The sequence below is a fragment of the Laccaria bicolor genome, genomic scaffold (genome assembly GCF_000143565.1).
Source record: "Laccaria bicolor S238N-H82 LACBIscaffold_64 genomic scaffold, whole genome shotgun sequence".
NCBI lineage: Eukaryota > Fungi > Basidiomycota > Agaricomycetes > Agaricales > Hydnangiaceae > Laccaria > Laccaria bicolor.
In genome coordinates, this window is record NW_001889935.1 from 156,482 (window position 1) to 172,164 (window position 15,683).

A 15,683-nucleotide genomic window follows, 5' to 3' on the forward strand; every position below is an offset into this window, starting at 1 on the left:
ATTATTGGGATTTTCCCGACGTGAACCCTTTGTTACTTACTGAAGGACTGAGTAACGTACGGACTCGGACGTTTTCTGGTTTTTAGGATGTTCAATATGGTTTTTTAGTGTGTATGCGAAATGCACACGGGAACTGGAGAGATGACTAAGTTCGATTTTGGCCTGTACGACCACCACCACAACTACAATCCAGTTAAAACGCCCCATTGCTACGCCTTCAAGATTGCGGATTTATGTGAACTGAGAACTTCCAGACAATCTCCAATCTCAACGTTCAACCCTCGATGCGCACCACAACTCAGTCAAAACCCCTCTGGTATTAATCCAGGCACCACTTGCTTCAATACCCCGCAAGTTGCACGAAATGACAGACGCCCTAACACTGCCCCGCCGTGTCTTCCCTTGTCCTCATCTCTCGCGCTCATAATCATGGCCGACCAAACCTCGCCCACTGCAAAGAAATCGAAGAAGAAATCCAGAGGGATAGGAAAACTCTTTCGAGATCTGATCAAGCGACCCAATTCTGCCAACGACTCGGCTTACCAGTCGAATTCCACTGTCTCCTCTGCATCAGGCGCTCACCATGCAACCGATGCAGGAAATGCAGAGCCGCCGGCTTCAAGTAAGTATACTATTGACTCCATCTTAGTGTTGTCGACGGTGACTTAACTGGTGTCCAGGCGGCAATGCTATCTTGAATAACAGTATGTACTGTCCTGGACTCCTACCTCGCAGACATAGCCGATTCAGCTCATCCTCCAGATCCTACCGTCCCCTCCCAGTCAGCAAGACCTTCGTCAAGTGTTCTAGATCTGCAGGAGTCCGCCGTGGGTCAAGGTGAGATGCGATTTGCCGAGTCTTTGTGTCTGACAGGTTGATATCGGACTCGTGTAGAAGGGGACAACCGCAAAGCCAGTCTCACTTTCACTCCTGTTGCGGGACCAGTCTCAACGAATACTCAACCTCAGGCCTCGGATTGGAAGGCGACTGCAAGAGAGGGTGTTAAAGTGGCTGGGCGGTTCACGGAAACGCTCCTCAAGAAGGTGCCGGGATGTGTCAGTGCAAATCCGGTCCAGATGGCATTCTCCATCGCTAAAGTGATCATCGAAATGAAAGATGTAGGTTGTCGTCTCTTATTTATCTTTTAGGCGCTAATTAACTATTATATCAGGCGGTTGGAAGCAACAAAGACGGGCTTGTACAACTTCTCGAAAGAACGGCAAACAGACTCCTGACTGTGGAGAGCAAGGAAGTTAGTGGTAAGGCCGCCGAGGAGGCGATGGAGAATTTCAAAAAGTACGTCGTCTTTCGTGCACCAATAGGATACCATAACGAACATGTCACCATCCAGGATCATTGGGGAAGAAATGCAGAAGTTGAAGGCTCTGGCCAATGAATCACTCCTTATAAAGGTAGTAGACTACGAAGCGTATGGGACAAGGATCCGGCAAATTTTTCAACGAGTCGAAGAGGCCACCACGTCCTGGTTTGTGTGTACCATTCATTCTACAAGGTTCTGTATATTCACATTCGTCGTTCCCAGTTCGAAATGACGATAAGCATCCAGCAAACGGCGAGACAAATACAAGATGACACCAAGGTAAGTATTTATGTTCCCTGGTCTGCAATCTGCACTGATTAATTGTACAGAGAGAGCGTTTGAATCCCTCCGAGAAGGCTGACCACAGAACCGTCTTTGAAGGACATGGCCTGAAGCGCGAAGCGTGCACGGACGGAACGCGTGTCAAGATATTGGAGGACATCACGAAATGGGCTAACGATTGCTCATCGGCCAGCCCGCGTGTCTTCTGGCTGACCGGTCAAGCTGGATCCGGCAAAACCACCATTGCATATACCATAGCCAAAGTGTTCGCGCAAGATGCCAATCCCAACCAACATACCGTCTTGGGCGGCAACTTTTTCTGCTCCCGACAATTTGAAGAAACGCGAGCCCAGACCCGTATCCTTCCCACCATCGCCTACCAGTTTGCTCGTAAATGCAAACCCTATGCAGACGCCTTGCATGATGCCGACAAATTCGACTCTGTCAAATTCGATGTTGCCACCCAGCTGTCGGATCTTCTTGTCGGGCCTTGGCAGCAGTCTGAAAGCACACGGGGTTTAGGACCGCGGCTGTACCTGATCGTCATCGATGCTCTTGATGAGATCGAGGGCGAAGGAGGATCGGCATTTCTAGGCGACCTACTCCACACAATTGACAAATACGACCTAAGAGGTCTCAAGTTTCTTGTGACAAGCCGGTCAGATCCTGAACTCGTTGAGCGCTGCAAAGCATTCACGTCCGAGGCCGTCTGTCGTCTCCAAGATGTGCCGATTGAGGAGGCTAAGTCAGACATCAGGATATACTTCAAAGACAAGCTGAAGAAGCTTGACGGCACTCCAGAGCTGACTGAGCTTGAGCAGCGGGTTGATGGTCTCTTCATCTACGCTGCAACTGCGGTGAAGTACTTGACCCGACATCGCTCAACCACTGTTCGTGAGCAGGCAAAGATGCTCAAAGACCTCCTTGGTTCCGCGGGCAAGGCTACATCCTCGATTGATGAATTGTACCGTCGAATTATGTGGGACACCTTCAAAGATATGGAGGGAGAGATGTTGATTTGCAGGTTGCGCATCCTTTACACCTTCCTATGTACGGCTGAACGCACGTCCATCTCCACCGTTGCTGCGCTCATCGCGGACGGCGACAATGAAGTTGCACAGGCTGTTCTGGATGATCTCCACGCTGTGCTTTATTCCCAAGACGATCGAGTTTTTTGGTACCACGCCTCTTTTCCTGACTTCGTTTTTGATCCAGCACGGTCAAACTTCCGCATCGGTGAGAAGGACTTTGCATTTTCATGCAATGTGCCCACCCATCACAATCTTCTCGGCAAATCTTGCTTCCAGATAATGAAGTCTGGACTGCGATTTAATATGGGCAATATACCATCATCCTTCCTGTTTGACAGTGATAACGCCGTAGCGCTGGCCGAACAGGTTAACAAAAACATCAGTGCCGTTCTGAGGTACTCATCTCAGCACTGGGCTCACCACTTGCCCTCACCCCAGTTCATCAGTATCGATAATCTCCTCCGCTGCCTTTCGGAGTTCCTTCAAATTCGTGTCCTGTTCTGGATTGAGGCCATGAACCTGCTTAGCGTACGCAATCAGTGTACTCCGATGCTTCAACGTGCACGTGAGTGGGTTATGAAGGTATGAATTGTAAAGTTTGAGCCGTACTGCAACAACTAATGCTGTCAACTAGTGCGGGAACGATTTTTTAGAATTGGCGCGTGACATTGGTGAAGCTGCCAACTTCGCTACTTATTTCACTGGGAGCCCCGCTGCCAAATCGACGCCGCACCTGTACATCTCGGCGTTGGCAACATGGTCACGGAACACCAGTCTCTCTCAAAAGTGGAAAAACCAATTCACTCGCATCCCTGCCTTTACACATACCAAAGGAGTTATTGATTTGCCATTGATGACCATATCAGCTGGGGCATCAATTAGATCAGTCGTGATTTCGAGTGATGGGACACGGATTGTGTCTGGCTCGTATGACAAGTCTGTGCGGGTGTGGGATGCATCAACAGGTGTGGAGCTGAAGAAGCTGAAGGGTCAGACTAGGATAGTCAATTCGGTCGCATTTTCGAGCGATGGGACACGGATTGTGTCTGGATCCTCGGACTATTCTGTGCGAGTGTGGGATGCTTCGACCGGTGTGGAACTAAAGGAGCTGACAGGCCACACTGATTCGGTCAATTCGGTCACGTTTTCGAGCGATGGGACATGGATTGTGTCTGGTTCGCGTGATGAGTCTGTGCGGGTGTGGGATGTATCAATTGGTGTGGAGCTGAAGGCGCTGAAGGGCCATACTGACACTGTCAATTCGGTCGCATTTTCAAGGGATGGGACACAGATTGTGTCTGGCTCAGATGACAGTCTGTGCGGGTGTGGAATGCATTGACAGGTGTGCAGTTGAAGGAGTTGAAGGGCCCCATAGCCATATCCAATCGGTCACATTTTCGAGCGATGGGACACGCATTGTGTCTGGCTCGTGGGACACTCTTTGCGGGTGTGGGATGCATCGACAGGTGTGCAGCTGAAGGAGTTGAATGGCCACACTTCCCTGGTTGCATCGGTCGCATTTTCAAGCGATGGGACACAGATTGTGTCTGGCTCGAGGGACAAGTCTGTGCGGGTGTGGGATGCATCAACAGGTGTGGAGCTGAAGGAGCTGAAGGGCCACACTGGCAGTATCAACTCGGTTGCATTTTCAAGCGATGGGACACGGATTGTGTCTGGCTCGAGGGACAAGTCTGTGCGGGTGTGGGATGCATCAACAGGTGTGGAGCTGAAGGAGCTGAAGGGCCACACTGACGGTATTCATTCGGTCGCATTTTCGAGCGATGGGACACAGATTGTGTCTGGCTCGTGTGACTACTCTTTGCGGGTGTGGGATGCATCGACAGGTGTGGAGCTGAAGGAGTTGAAGGGCCACACTTCCGGATTCAGTCGCATTTTCGAGCGATGGGACACAGATTGTGTCTGGCTCGAGTGACAAGTCTGTGCGGGTGTGGGATGCATCAACAGGTGTGGAGCTGAAGGAGCTGAAGGGCCACACTGGCAGTATCAACTCGGTTGCATTTTCAAGCGATGGGACACGGATTGTGTCTGGCTCGAGGGACAAGTCTGTGCGGGTGTGGGATGCGTCAACAGGTGTGGAGCTGAAGGAGCTGAAGGGCCACACTGGGGAGGTCAATTCGGTCGCATTTTCAAGTGATGGGACACAGATTGTGTCTGGCTCGTATGACTACTCTTTGCGGGTGTGGGATGCGTCGACAGGTGTGCAGCTGAAGGAGCTGAAGGGCCACACTCATTCGGTCAAATCGGTCGCATTTTCAAGCGATGGGACACAGATTGTGTCTGGCTCGAGTGATGAGTCTGTGCGGGTGTGGGATGCATGATCAGGTGTGGAGCTGAAGGAGCTGAAGGGCCACACTATGTCAGTCACTTCGGTTGCGTTTTCAGGTGATGGGACACGGATTGTGTCTGGCTCAAATGACAGGTCTGTGCGGGTGTGGGATGCATCGACCGGTGAGGAGCTGAGGGAGTTGACGGGTCACATTGGGGAGGTCACTTCGGTCGCGTTTTCAAGTGATGGGACACGGATTGTGTCTGGCTCGCGTGACGAGTCTGTACGGGTATGGAATGTGTCGACAGGTATTTTGAGTGATGGAGATGCGCGCTTTGCTTGGGATCTGGCAGACTCAGACTGGATTATCTCTTCTCGGGAGCAAAACCCCTTTATGTGGGTGCCAAAGGAGGCCAATTTGTGCACACCTCTCAAGATTCTTATCATTTCTCGGTCTGGCTTTGCTACAGTTGACTTTGATCAGTCTATGATTGGTGTTGATTGGGTTTGCTGTTATACACCATAGCTACAGTCACGTTGTCGATTATACATATCATTCTTCCACACAATGCATGTTTTCTCCCTCCCACAACGGGCTCCCTTTCCCCTTCTTCCCCTCCTTCACGCATCTGGGTCCCTGTCTTCTTCATCCTCCTTCTCCTAACGCCAATCCACTTCCTCCTCCCACTCCTCCTCATCGATACCAAACTACTCCAACGCAGATCTAAAAGTCAAAACTCACCTCCACCCAAGCAAGCCCGTCATTTCCAACCCATTCAAATTACAGCACCGGGAATGGATCGGCGCAAAGCATGGCGCTGTCATGCTTTCAAAGAGTAGGATTCACCTTGGGAGCGGCCTGAGGATTCAAAGGGTGTTGAAGAAGGTGTAGGCAGGTCAGAGTGTCATTGAGCAGTGCGTGCGTTTTCTTTCGTTTCTCTGCTTGTTCTTGGCTCCTTTCTTTCGTTTCTCTGCCCTTTCTTTCATACCACATGTTTTTTCTTTTCTTTTTGCTTTTGTTCGCTGCGACCGTCCGCCCACCCTAATCATCACACATTTCATACCGTCTTTTCATCACACCCACCCAAAAGACGGACTTTTCCCACACCAAGCAAGGGTAGCTGCCCAAGGGGCCATCCCATCTTGCTCGTTTGCCTCTGTTGCAGCTTCGTCATGAATTTACTTGGAAAAGTTTCGCTTTCAGTCTTCAACCCTATCCATGACCCACTTTTCAGAAACACCCCACGTCTTGAAGGTCGAGCTTGGGCTTGACGATCGGCGTCATCATGTTGATTTTTCCATTTTCAATTTCATTACCCCCAGCTTCCGCTTCGTTTGGGTCGCGGGGAGTTTGTGGATCCTGCCTGTCCTTTTTTGAGTGCGACGAGCTGTTGTGTGACCTTGCCTACCTTTTTATTCCCCATACTTCGGCTCGTTTCTGGACAGACGTGGACCCCCTCCCTTCTTCTGTTCTTGTCGCGTTTCCATGCGGCTTCTCCTTCGATTTGGTTGTCCTCTCGATAACTTCCACGTATCCCTTCGCCCGGCCAGTGGCGTTTGGCGGGCATCCTGTGCACGTTTGTTTCTTTTCTTTTCAAATTGTGGTTGAAAGTTCTGGAGGGAGCTTCTTTCTTCTATTTATCACGACCGAGGGCTATACGTTTGTTGTTAAGCCTTTCTTTCCTATTGGGTTGAATGCTTTGTGTTCGTCTTCATGTGGGTTTTCTTTCACCCCGCAATATTCTGGGAGCAACCCCAACTTCGACTCCGTTCGTTCTTCTGGTCTTTTATTGCATTTTGGCAGCGCTCATGGTCGTTAGTTTGTGGTTCCTGTCCTTGTTTCTGGAAGCCATGGCACAGACATGGATCCCTTCTGGTCGCGTTTCTAGTATGTGGCTTCTTCTTCGGTTTGACCACCGACAGTAAAATAAACCCGGGACTCAGCCAGGTCCCCGAAATCGTAGAGCCACACTAGGGAACATCGTATATCCCGCCTGTGGAGGCGCACCAGAGGATATACTCAAGGGACATGAAGCCGTGGAGAAGAGGCTTCGGGAGGCGGAAAAGCTCAGGAGGTGAAGAAGAAAATGTTGGAAGCGCATGCGGTTGAATCTCACGAGGAAATGTTGGCTTCTGCCACGAACAACACCCTGTCTTCCCTTGGTCTACCCTTCCGAACAACGACTCAGACGATCCTCCAGACATGTTCATCCACAAACGGATTCTTGTCACGCTAAGGCCATTACATGAAGGGACTTCAGTTATAAGGACATACGACGTTTTTAGGCACTAGCATTTTTTCGAACGGAAGGGTTTGGGTAGATACATTTTGCGAATTTTACTGGTTCCGTTGAGTCTTGAGCTGTGCCCATTTATGAGTCATCTGTAAAAGGAAATCTTAACCTTCTCCTCACCATCGCCTATAACGACAAAACACGCGATCATGGACATCGATATCATCGAAGAAAGCCAGCAAGGCGGCTCCGGTCAGTCTCCACGACGCCCCATCATTGTCCCCGTCGACGATGCCCACCCTTTCGACCTCGAGGGCTACATCGCCAACTACACAGGTAACTCATTATTCCTCCTCATCTTCATCGTTGTGCTGACCATCGTCCAAGACCGAACTGCTATCGACCGCCTCATCCACATCGCCAGCATCTGTCCCTCAATCGCGATGGAGGCCTTCCAGCTCTGCGTGCAGCACATCCATCAATCGCGCGACCCCACCTTGTACCAGGCCCTGTTAACAGCGTATGAGCAGACGAGCAACGCGTTGGATATGCCCCTTCCAAACCCATTGGACCTCGCACAGCTCGATACAAAGTGGATGGACGAGATCATCGCGAAAAATCAAGCAGAGCGGACAAAGTTGGAAGTCGAACTAAAGACTTATAGCAACAACATGATCAAGGAGAGCATTAGGGTATGTGCTTTCTTTTCGAGGATTTTTCTCAAGGCTGAATGATGGTGAAGATGGCCCATCGTGATTTGGGTGACTTTTATAGGTCAACGGGGGATTATGCCACTTCGCTGAAACATTACACAAAGTCACGCGAGTTCTGCACGACCAGCCAGCATGTCCTCGACATGTGTCTTTCTATACTCGAGGTACGAGCCATTGAGTCTACTTTTGGACTTGTACGCTGATTCTGCTTCCTTCAGCTCATGATCGAACAACGCAACTACTCTCATCTAACAACATACGTTTTCAAAGCAGATGCAGCTCTTGACTCCGCCGCATCCGCCGCAGCCTCATCATCCAACAACGGCGGCGATTTGGCGATGGCCACCACCGCTGCCGGTGCAGCGAAGAAAAAGGGCACTCTTGGCAGTGGATCGTCAGCAGAAAGGGATACCTATCAATCTAAGCTAGACCTAGCGAGCGCACTGTCGTATCTAGGGCAAGCGAACTACGAGAAAGCTGCACAGTGCTTTTTGAAGTTGGGCCCGGCGAAGGATTTGGGGGATTGGGTTGGCAAGGTTCGTTTGTCTGACTGGGTTATGAGCATCCTCTGACGTGGTGGGTGTAGCTTATAGCCCCGGGCGATATCGCAATCTTTGGCACCCTCTGCGCTCTCGCTAGCTTCTCTCGCTCGGCAATCAAGAGCCGGGTTCTTGAGAATTCAATCTTTGGGGCTTATATCGAGCAGGAGCCATATATTAGGGAGTTGATCGCAGCTTACATGAACAGCAACTTCAAGACTGTTTTGGAGCTCTTGTCACGGTACTCCGTACGTGCTTCCTTCATTTCTTGAAACGATCGTTTGACTTGCATGATATATCAGACACGTCACTACGTCGATATCCACCTCTGCCCCCACGTACACGACCTGACGAACCTTATTCGGAACTGGGCCGTGGTGCTGTACTTCCAGCCCTTCGCCACTATCAAGCTCGAGCGGATGAGCGCTGCGTTTGGGTGGACCGTCGAGGAGGTCGAGCAGCAAGTCGTTGCGTTGATACAGAGTGGGGCTATACAAGCCCGGGTCGATAGCCAGAACAAGGTCAGCTTCCTCTTCTCCCCGATACCACCAGACCACAAACTGACGCTTTTGGATAGATCTTGCAAGCTAAGAAGACAGATTATCGTGCGGAGCTGTTCGCGCGTACTATTAAAGCCGGGAAGAGTATGCAGACGACGAATAGGAAGTTGCTTTTGCGTATGCGGTTGTACGTTGTTTGATTGTTTTGTTCTTTGTTCTACTGAGTTCTGAGGTTTTGTGGCTACGTAGGCAACAGGCGGAGTTGCTTATCAAGCCTCCCAAGGGAAGCGCTCATCACAGTGCTTTGACCGACTTCCTTCAGAGCGGAGGGGATTGATTGTTTTTCGCTGTGCATCCAAATTGTACTACATACATACTCTCTTGAACGCGCGCGTTCGAGCTTCGAACCACTTTGTTAGAAAGGCACTCTTCCAGCTACACTCAGTGTGCTGCTATATACGTGCAGGCTATTCGAAAGCAAATATCAGGCGTCCCAAGGAAGTCACTGAGCAAAGTGCTTTGACTGACTTCCTCCAGGGTGGTGGGGGTTGACCTTGTGCATTCAAATTGTACTATATACACCCACTTCAACACGAGCGTCGGAGCTTCTGCATACAGGAAGAACCCATTCCAGCTACACCCACTATTTTGTAGCAGGTTACCTTAGGGCCTAGCTGCAACCTGGAGCGGTGAACATACACGGCCCCATCACCTTTCATTTTTGTCCCTATGCTGATGCAAAGCTCGTCAAGGCTATACCCCCAAACCAGGCCATCTCAAGCACTGATCTTCCAAGTGGCGTTAGCGCTGGCTCATTTGCAACCCCATCTCCGTCCTGCAGCTTTTCTCGTTTGATGGGGGTGGTGCGACACAAATCCAACGTTTCTAGAGCTTCGACATTGAACATCATACCGGAATCTCGACCGAAGCACTGTCCCAGTTGTGCACCACCATACATGTTCACGAACCGAGCTGGCCTCATCTTGTAAGCCTCCTCGAGCGGCCCAAGGACATGAAGACCCTCCTTTGGTATGCGGATACCTGTGCCCTGAAGCTGATGATGTCCCACAATGCGACCGCTGAAGTGGAAGTGACTTCGTAAGGGGTTCCAGTCACCCTTTTTCGTGAATGAGATTTGAGAGGAAGCAGACGACTGCGGCGACGGCTTTTTGAAGAATAGGCTCGATTTCGGCAGCGTCCCATCGGGGCTTGGATCCGGTTTGTACCACACCAGGAGGTAGAGACGTTGGTTGAGCGGAATATGGACACGAAATGGGTACTTTCTGCTTGAAGCTGGGTCGGTTTGGCCAGGCCACAGTGGTAGCAACATGTAAGGTGAATCATCCGGAATATCATCCAAAATGTCCTGACAAAGTTTTTGTTCTGGTCGTGGTAAGAGGTTGCGATTCCGAGGTGAAGCAGATCTGCTTGGTGATAGCTGTTTGAAGCGCTTCCTCACCCAAGATGGACGTCGCTCAAACGAAGATTCGACAGCCTCGCTGCACTGATTCATAGTTCGGGAGCAAGAAAACCCTCTCGAGGATGGCGATATGCGAGACGGATATTGTGACTTGCGCTCCGCGTTAGCTAGTGGATTGCGCTTCTTGGCTGGCAACGAGTGATATCCAAAATGATGGAGTGCAGAATCGGGATGAGCATCTTGAAATGTCCGGGAAGCGAGGAGAATCGTATCAATAGTCTCATTGTCATCGTGCGGGTTCTGGCGGCTGATGGAGAATGCAACAACGTTTGGATGTTTGTGAATCGTCACCAAGGGTAGATTCGACATGTCCTCCTCTCTGGTACAGGGTATTTCGGTGTTGCGTAGGTCTATCGGCTGAGGATCACCGAGTCGGCACCCTACAGGATGAATTTAGGACGTAAAGGGGAGATGAGGAAGGAACATACTTTTTGTTTTTCTTCGGCTAATTTGGAATCTTCCCGCAAGGTCATTCCACCATAGTTCCTCGGTACCGAATAACATCTTGGTTGAAAATAGGCCTTTGCGTGCCCAACCATGGAGGAAAAGCCGGACGCAACTCCTGAAGTTGATGACTGCCCAAGGCTTCGCCGGTTGCCCGACAGTATTCTTCTCTTGGAAGAAGACCCATTTTTTCAATTCAAACTCATTCGCAGTCCATTGGCTGAGAAGTTGAACGAAAGACTTCGTCTTAGTGTGCCTCTGTGGTTTCCGAATCCAAGAGGAGAGTTTGTTGATTCCGGTCTCAAGGTCCTCACTTTGTATGATCCCTGCCATGTCCCCGAGTTCAGCCGCAGACACAATACCAGTGGCGAAATCACTGAAGCCATCGAAACTAGCAGATGTAGGTCGGTCCATCGATGCAGCCTTTTCGTGTTCACAGCGATTCCAATGAAAGATCGCCTTCCCCGCAGATGACGCTATCATATCGCATTCAATTCCGAGCGTGTTTGGCGTCGATTGTGACTCTGAAACGCATATGGAAGGTGCAACGTCAGGCCTGCTTGCATCGTGGCTTACACTGGAGGCCTGATAGGATTGAGAAACCGTAAACGCAGGGTTTCTTTGAAGGTCCTCAGCGACTACGTTTGTGGGCGCCAGTACTGCAGCACCTGAAACATCAAATGGCATGAGTTATTGGTCATAGGAGTCACGCCAACGCACCATTACGGCAATTGAGCTCGAAATGCTCGACCAAGCGAGCGTGAAGTGTAGTTGCTGGGGGTAGTGTGATGTCATCCTTTATGACATCCTGGTCAGCGTCGGCCAAGTTGACAAAGGGAAAGAGCGACCTGGTGCACAAGCGAAAACCAGTTCTTATCGTGAGTTAGGACAACTCGCGCGCCAGGGTTCTAAACAGTATAGTTAGAGAGTCAGGACCACGCTTTTGAAGTACGTACCATCTCGAGGAGAAGCTCATTGATAACGTCAGACGGATGAAAGAACTTGAATGAAGTAAGTATTGGACTGTCTTAAGAGAAAAGGCGAAACCATACTTCTGCTCTTGGTGGATATGATTGGAGGCTCGGCCCCATAGAAGAAAGCGACCATGAATCTTGCGTTCCTGACCCGGGCGGACGGTACCCATGGCCAGAGCTGCTGCCGGCTGTTGTGTTCTGCCTCCTAGAACCAAATAAACTGGCAGCGTCCAGCACTCGTGGGGAGTCATCCTCCGACTTCACGGAGGACCTTCGAGACGCAGTCACCCATGCGTCCGGAGATAGAGCAATCTTGAAACCGCGCACAAATAATGTTTGGTTCTTGCGGAACTGATCGCGAGGGAGTGTAGGATCTAGGGATGGCCCAGTGCGAGCCGTGGCCCTGCCCGTTTCTTTCCACACATACGCTCGAGAAGACGGGGACTTTGCTTTTCCAAACTTCAAAACGTTATATGGGGCGGGCATAAATCTGTCATATGTTGCTATTCCCCACGAAGATGTCTTCATGTGGCCCGTGACGAAGTATAACTGGTTTCTTGCTAATCGACCTCCTCGACGCAGAGCATAAGCATACCAGCTTTCAGCCGACTGGAGGATGAGACTTTCGACGTCCAATTCGTTGTCGAGGTCCTCGTTGTAAGAACCTTCTGGTGAACAAAGAATCGCTCCTTGATCACAATCGCAGGCTAATGAAAACTCGCTGTGGAGAAAACGCAGTGAGTAAGAATCCACGACGAAGAGGATAAAGCTACCAAGAGTCCAAGTTGGTATCGAACTTGATGGCTCCACTGCACAAAGCGCTACAGGGATCGAAAACATCCTGACCCGAAACTCTTCTCAGTGGCCGTTGAAACGTGTCGAAGTCGTCTGGCAGATCTTGAGGGTTCAAAGGGTCGTCGCGAGGGCGCCAAATGTTGAAGAGGTACTCAAACGAGCCATCAGCAGTGATGAGACCCACGTCGCCGATATCAATCCCATGCTTCTGATACTCGATTGGTAGTGAGCTTTTGGGTTGCGGGAACCACAGTGGAAACCCGTATCGGTAAGGAAGCATGTGCTCCACATATATTTTGAAGCTGCTGTTGTTCGCGGTAAAGGCCGTTGCTGGAATGGTAAGTGCATCTGCCGGCGGCGTCTAAAAATCACAGAAACCCAATTGAGAGCGGTACTGATCCATCGGGAAGAAAAGGTACATACCAGTTCAACGGAGGCTCCCTCAAATTGACAGTCTGCTCCTTCCTCTTGCTCCATATCTGACCTTGATTCCGTAGGATGCGAGGAGTTTGAGGAAGCAAGGACCTCTGACGAGGATTCTGTTCACATCCAGATTGAGAATCAACTGAAGACGAAGCAGTGACAAAACATACGATAAATTTCGAGCGGAGAAATCCTCTCGTCCTGCACTTCCCGTTCACAACCACTCGTTCCCGCACTCGTCCTTGGCTCAAAGTTAGCGCAAAAAGGGTTGTTCGAGTTAGACGGTGTCGAGGACGCTGTCTCCGACCCTCTTTGAAGCTCGCTCTGGGCTGGGGTAATGGCATGTCCTCGACTAGATCGTCTATGTTCGTCGTCGGTTGCCATAGATCCTGCCTCCTCGAGTGGCAACGTCGTGGAATGCGGATGATTCCGCTGTTCAACATTGATGAAAAAGATACTGCCGCCTGCATGGTTTATGTGGTTGTCCGCAAACGTTTGGTGTCTTCCGTGGTTGAATGACATTGGTCGGACAGCGACGAACTGTGCAAAATGGGTCCTATATGTCAGACAAGTGGTCTCGTTCGACCTAAAACTTCACCATCATGATTTAGTGTGGGATCCCGCAATATGAGTACGACATAGCAGGGAAAGCCGGGTCGAATGCATATGGCCAGAGCAAAGAGATAGAAAGTTGAGATCTGAGCGACGACCCTTCGAGTTGGGCTCAGCCCATATGTGTAGCATCAAGGGTTCGAGGGGACCCTGAACGAACGCGTTTTGTCGCCTGCTCTCTAAGGTGTTTCTTACAGCGCATAGTGGACCAACATTCAGTGCATGACGCTCCAGGTAATCCTTGAAAAGATTCGACTGAACAGCCCGGTGACTGGATTCTACTCACACGAATGTGTTTATGTTTTGTTGGCGTCAATTTTCGTTGTCAGTGGCTGTGGGGTTGATACATAATATCAATAAGGTTGTGGGATCGGCGCTTAAACCACGCTCTCACCGATTGGTCGCCTAATGAGACTAGTCTCCATTTCACGAATAGCCTCGCACGAGTTGCGTTTTTTATGGAAAAGTCCGCTGCGGTAAGCGCCCCCAAGTCACCCCTGAAGTGGGTGGCACTCGTTCCCGACTTATAAAGTCCAAAATGCTCCATAAAACCAAAATGCTGTATAAAACAGACGATCGAGATCAAGTTAACATCCTTTCAGTTCAAAGGGGGAGTCTTCAACAAATTGGAAAACTACAGCGCGTTTTATGCGGAAGGGTTCATTCCATGGTCCGAGGCAAAATTGAAAATATTGTCAGGGCGAGCGGCCCTTGAGGCGCTACAGCCAACTGGGGGTGCAGATCGATGGGGCTGGAACGGGCGTTTATTTTGTGATGCACCAAAATTGCATGAAACCGGGTGGAATCGCGATTGGACTGTTGGGGTTTTCGGAAGAGAAAGTCAGAAAGACTCTTAGTGGGGAAAAAGATGAGACAGATTGCTAATTGGTATGAATTATCTGACCCTCGAAGAGGATCGCTGATCTACCCTCTTCAAGAGACCATTGTGACGCGGTCTATCCGCGTCTCGCATTTACTATCATAACAAGTCGAAACAACGGTCGAACAATCGGCGGGGCCACGCACCATCCAAGCAGACGACCATTTCCTGAAATCGTCGAAAATCCATCCCGATTCGCCAGGATCATGCATACCAAGGTAACTGAAAGCTGGAGGCCATGCCCAGCATCTCAGCACATTCTCGTGTTCGGTGAAGTGATTCGGTTGGATTCGTTTCATCAAGAATGTGTTGTCGAAATGGCTGGATAGATGTAACTGATCATGATAAAACATGCGAGGGCACGAGAATCAAGTCCGTCCGCGACAGTAGAGACTAATAGGCGCAAATGTGTAAAATTTCAACTTGAATGTGACAATGAAAGAACTTGGACGCACCGTACCCTTTCCGACGGCAGGCTTACAGAGACTCGAAATGACGAGGAAGAACGGAGATAGCTATTGAATCCAATATCACTGATGTAGCACTGTATCGATCTGGAGCAAACGCAGCTGGATATTAAATTGAAGAAGAGCTGAGAGCTTAGGCTTATCAACGTACTTGTATGCTGCATCCTTTCCCGCATTCGATAGAGGTGCCTGCGTTCCTCTGTAGACCTTTCCGCCGTCCGAGTCGAATGGCACAAGTCCAACTTGATGCGGCGGAATTGCCACCCAGACATCGACGAAGTTTATCGCTGGAAAATAAGCATGTGAAAGAACAGCTCAAGTAAAGTCGTTGCGTGTTAGAGCCTGCGTAACATCATATTCGGGCGAGCTGCAACTTGGCTGCAACTTCTAAGTGCAAAGCTTGATGTTTGGCGTTGTTTGATAGAGCACGTTCGGAAACTTCCTAATTGTTAATCCGAAAGCTTCCAGCAGCTTCCCATCCCTTCCCATCCCCCTACTCAATCATTACTTATGGGAGCCTGACACTTCCTTTGTAGAATGTGCACATTACCGTCTGTCAGCACGGAAACATCCACTTGGCTCTGAGCTCGTGACGTACATATGTATGTGACACTGACAGGCCCGAACTCGTTTAATACTCCGACTGCCATACTATCCGAAAAAAAGAAGTGCGTGTACCGAGAAGGTAGCGCTACCGAGGA

General features: G+C 50.1%; 4 protein-coding genes across 4 annotated transcripts; 2 read left to right on the forward strand and 2 right to left on the reverse strand.

Annotated features, from left to right (window-relative positions):
• Positions 1-429: 429 nt before the first annotated feature.
• Positions 430-5,484, forward strand: LACBIDRAFT_396594 (uncharacterized protein; the record flags this gene model as incomplete). The annotated part of the gene is made up of 12 exons (XM_001889227.1): positions 430-622; positions 681-704; positions 763-837; positions 895-1,118; positions 1,172-1,296; positions 1,352-1,490; positions 1,544-1,600; positions 1,651-3,216; positions 3,269-3,928; positions 4,010-4,478; positions 4,522-4,851; positions 5,038-5,484. 12 exons carry the CDS (start codon positions 430-432, stop codon positions 5,445-5,447), a joined length of 4,272 nt encoding a protein of 1,423 aa, XP_001889262.1. The 3' UTR covers positions 5,448-5,484.
• A 1,880-nt stretch (positions 5,485-7,364) lies between these two features.
• Positions 7,365-9,310, forward strand: LACBIDRAFT_192125 (uncharacterized protein; the record flags this gene model as incomplete). The annotated part of the gene is made up of 9 exons (XM_001889228.1): positions 7,365-7,491; positions 7,543-7,847; positions 7,898-8,032; positions 8,087-8,225; positions 8,304-8,395; positions 8,455-8,655; positions 8,710-8,928; positions 8,985-9,094; positions 9,157-9,310. The coding sequence occupies 9 exons, from the start codon at positions 7,365-7,367 to the stop codon at positions 9,242-9,244; spliced, it is 1,416 nt and encodes a 471-aa protein (XP_001889263.1). The 3' UTR covers positions 9,245-9,310.
• Positions 9,311-9,634: 324 nt separating this feature from the next.
• Positions 9,635-13,545, reverse strand: LACBIDRAFT_314820 (uncharacterized protein; the record flags this gene model as incomplete). Its single annotated transcript, XM_001889253.1, has 9 exons — positions 9,635-10,767; positions 10,816-11,499; positions 11,552-11,627; positions 11,680-11,739; positions 11,788-11,832; positions 11,884-12,526; positions 12,579-12,961; positions 13,024-13,139; positions 13,194-13,545. 9 exons carry the CDS (start codon positions 13,543-13,545, stop codon positions 9,635-9,637), a joined length of 3,492 nt encoding a protein of 1,163 aa, XP_001889288.1.
• Positions 13,546-14,608: 1,063 nt separating this feature from the next.
• Positions 14,609-15,632, reverse strand: LACBIDRAFT_334477 (uncharacterized protein; the record flags this gene model as incomplete). Its single annotated transcript, XM_001889254.1, has 5 exons — positions 14,609-14,611; positions 14,662-14,836; positions 14,997-15,059; positions 15,134-15,269; positions 15,581-15,632. The coding sequence occupies 5 exons, from the start codon at positions 15,630-15,632 to the stop codon at positions 14,609-14,611; spliced, it is 429 nt and encodes a 142-aa protein (XP_001889289.1).
• Between the last annotated feature and the right edge of the window lie 51 nt (positions 15,633-15,683).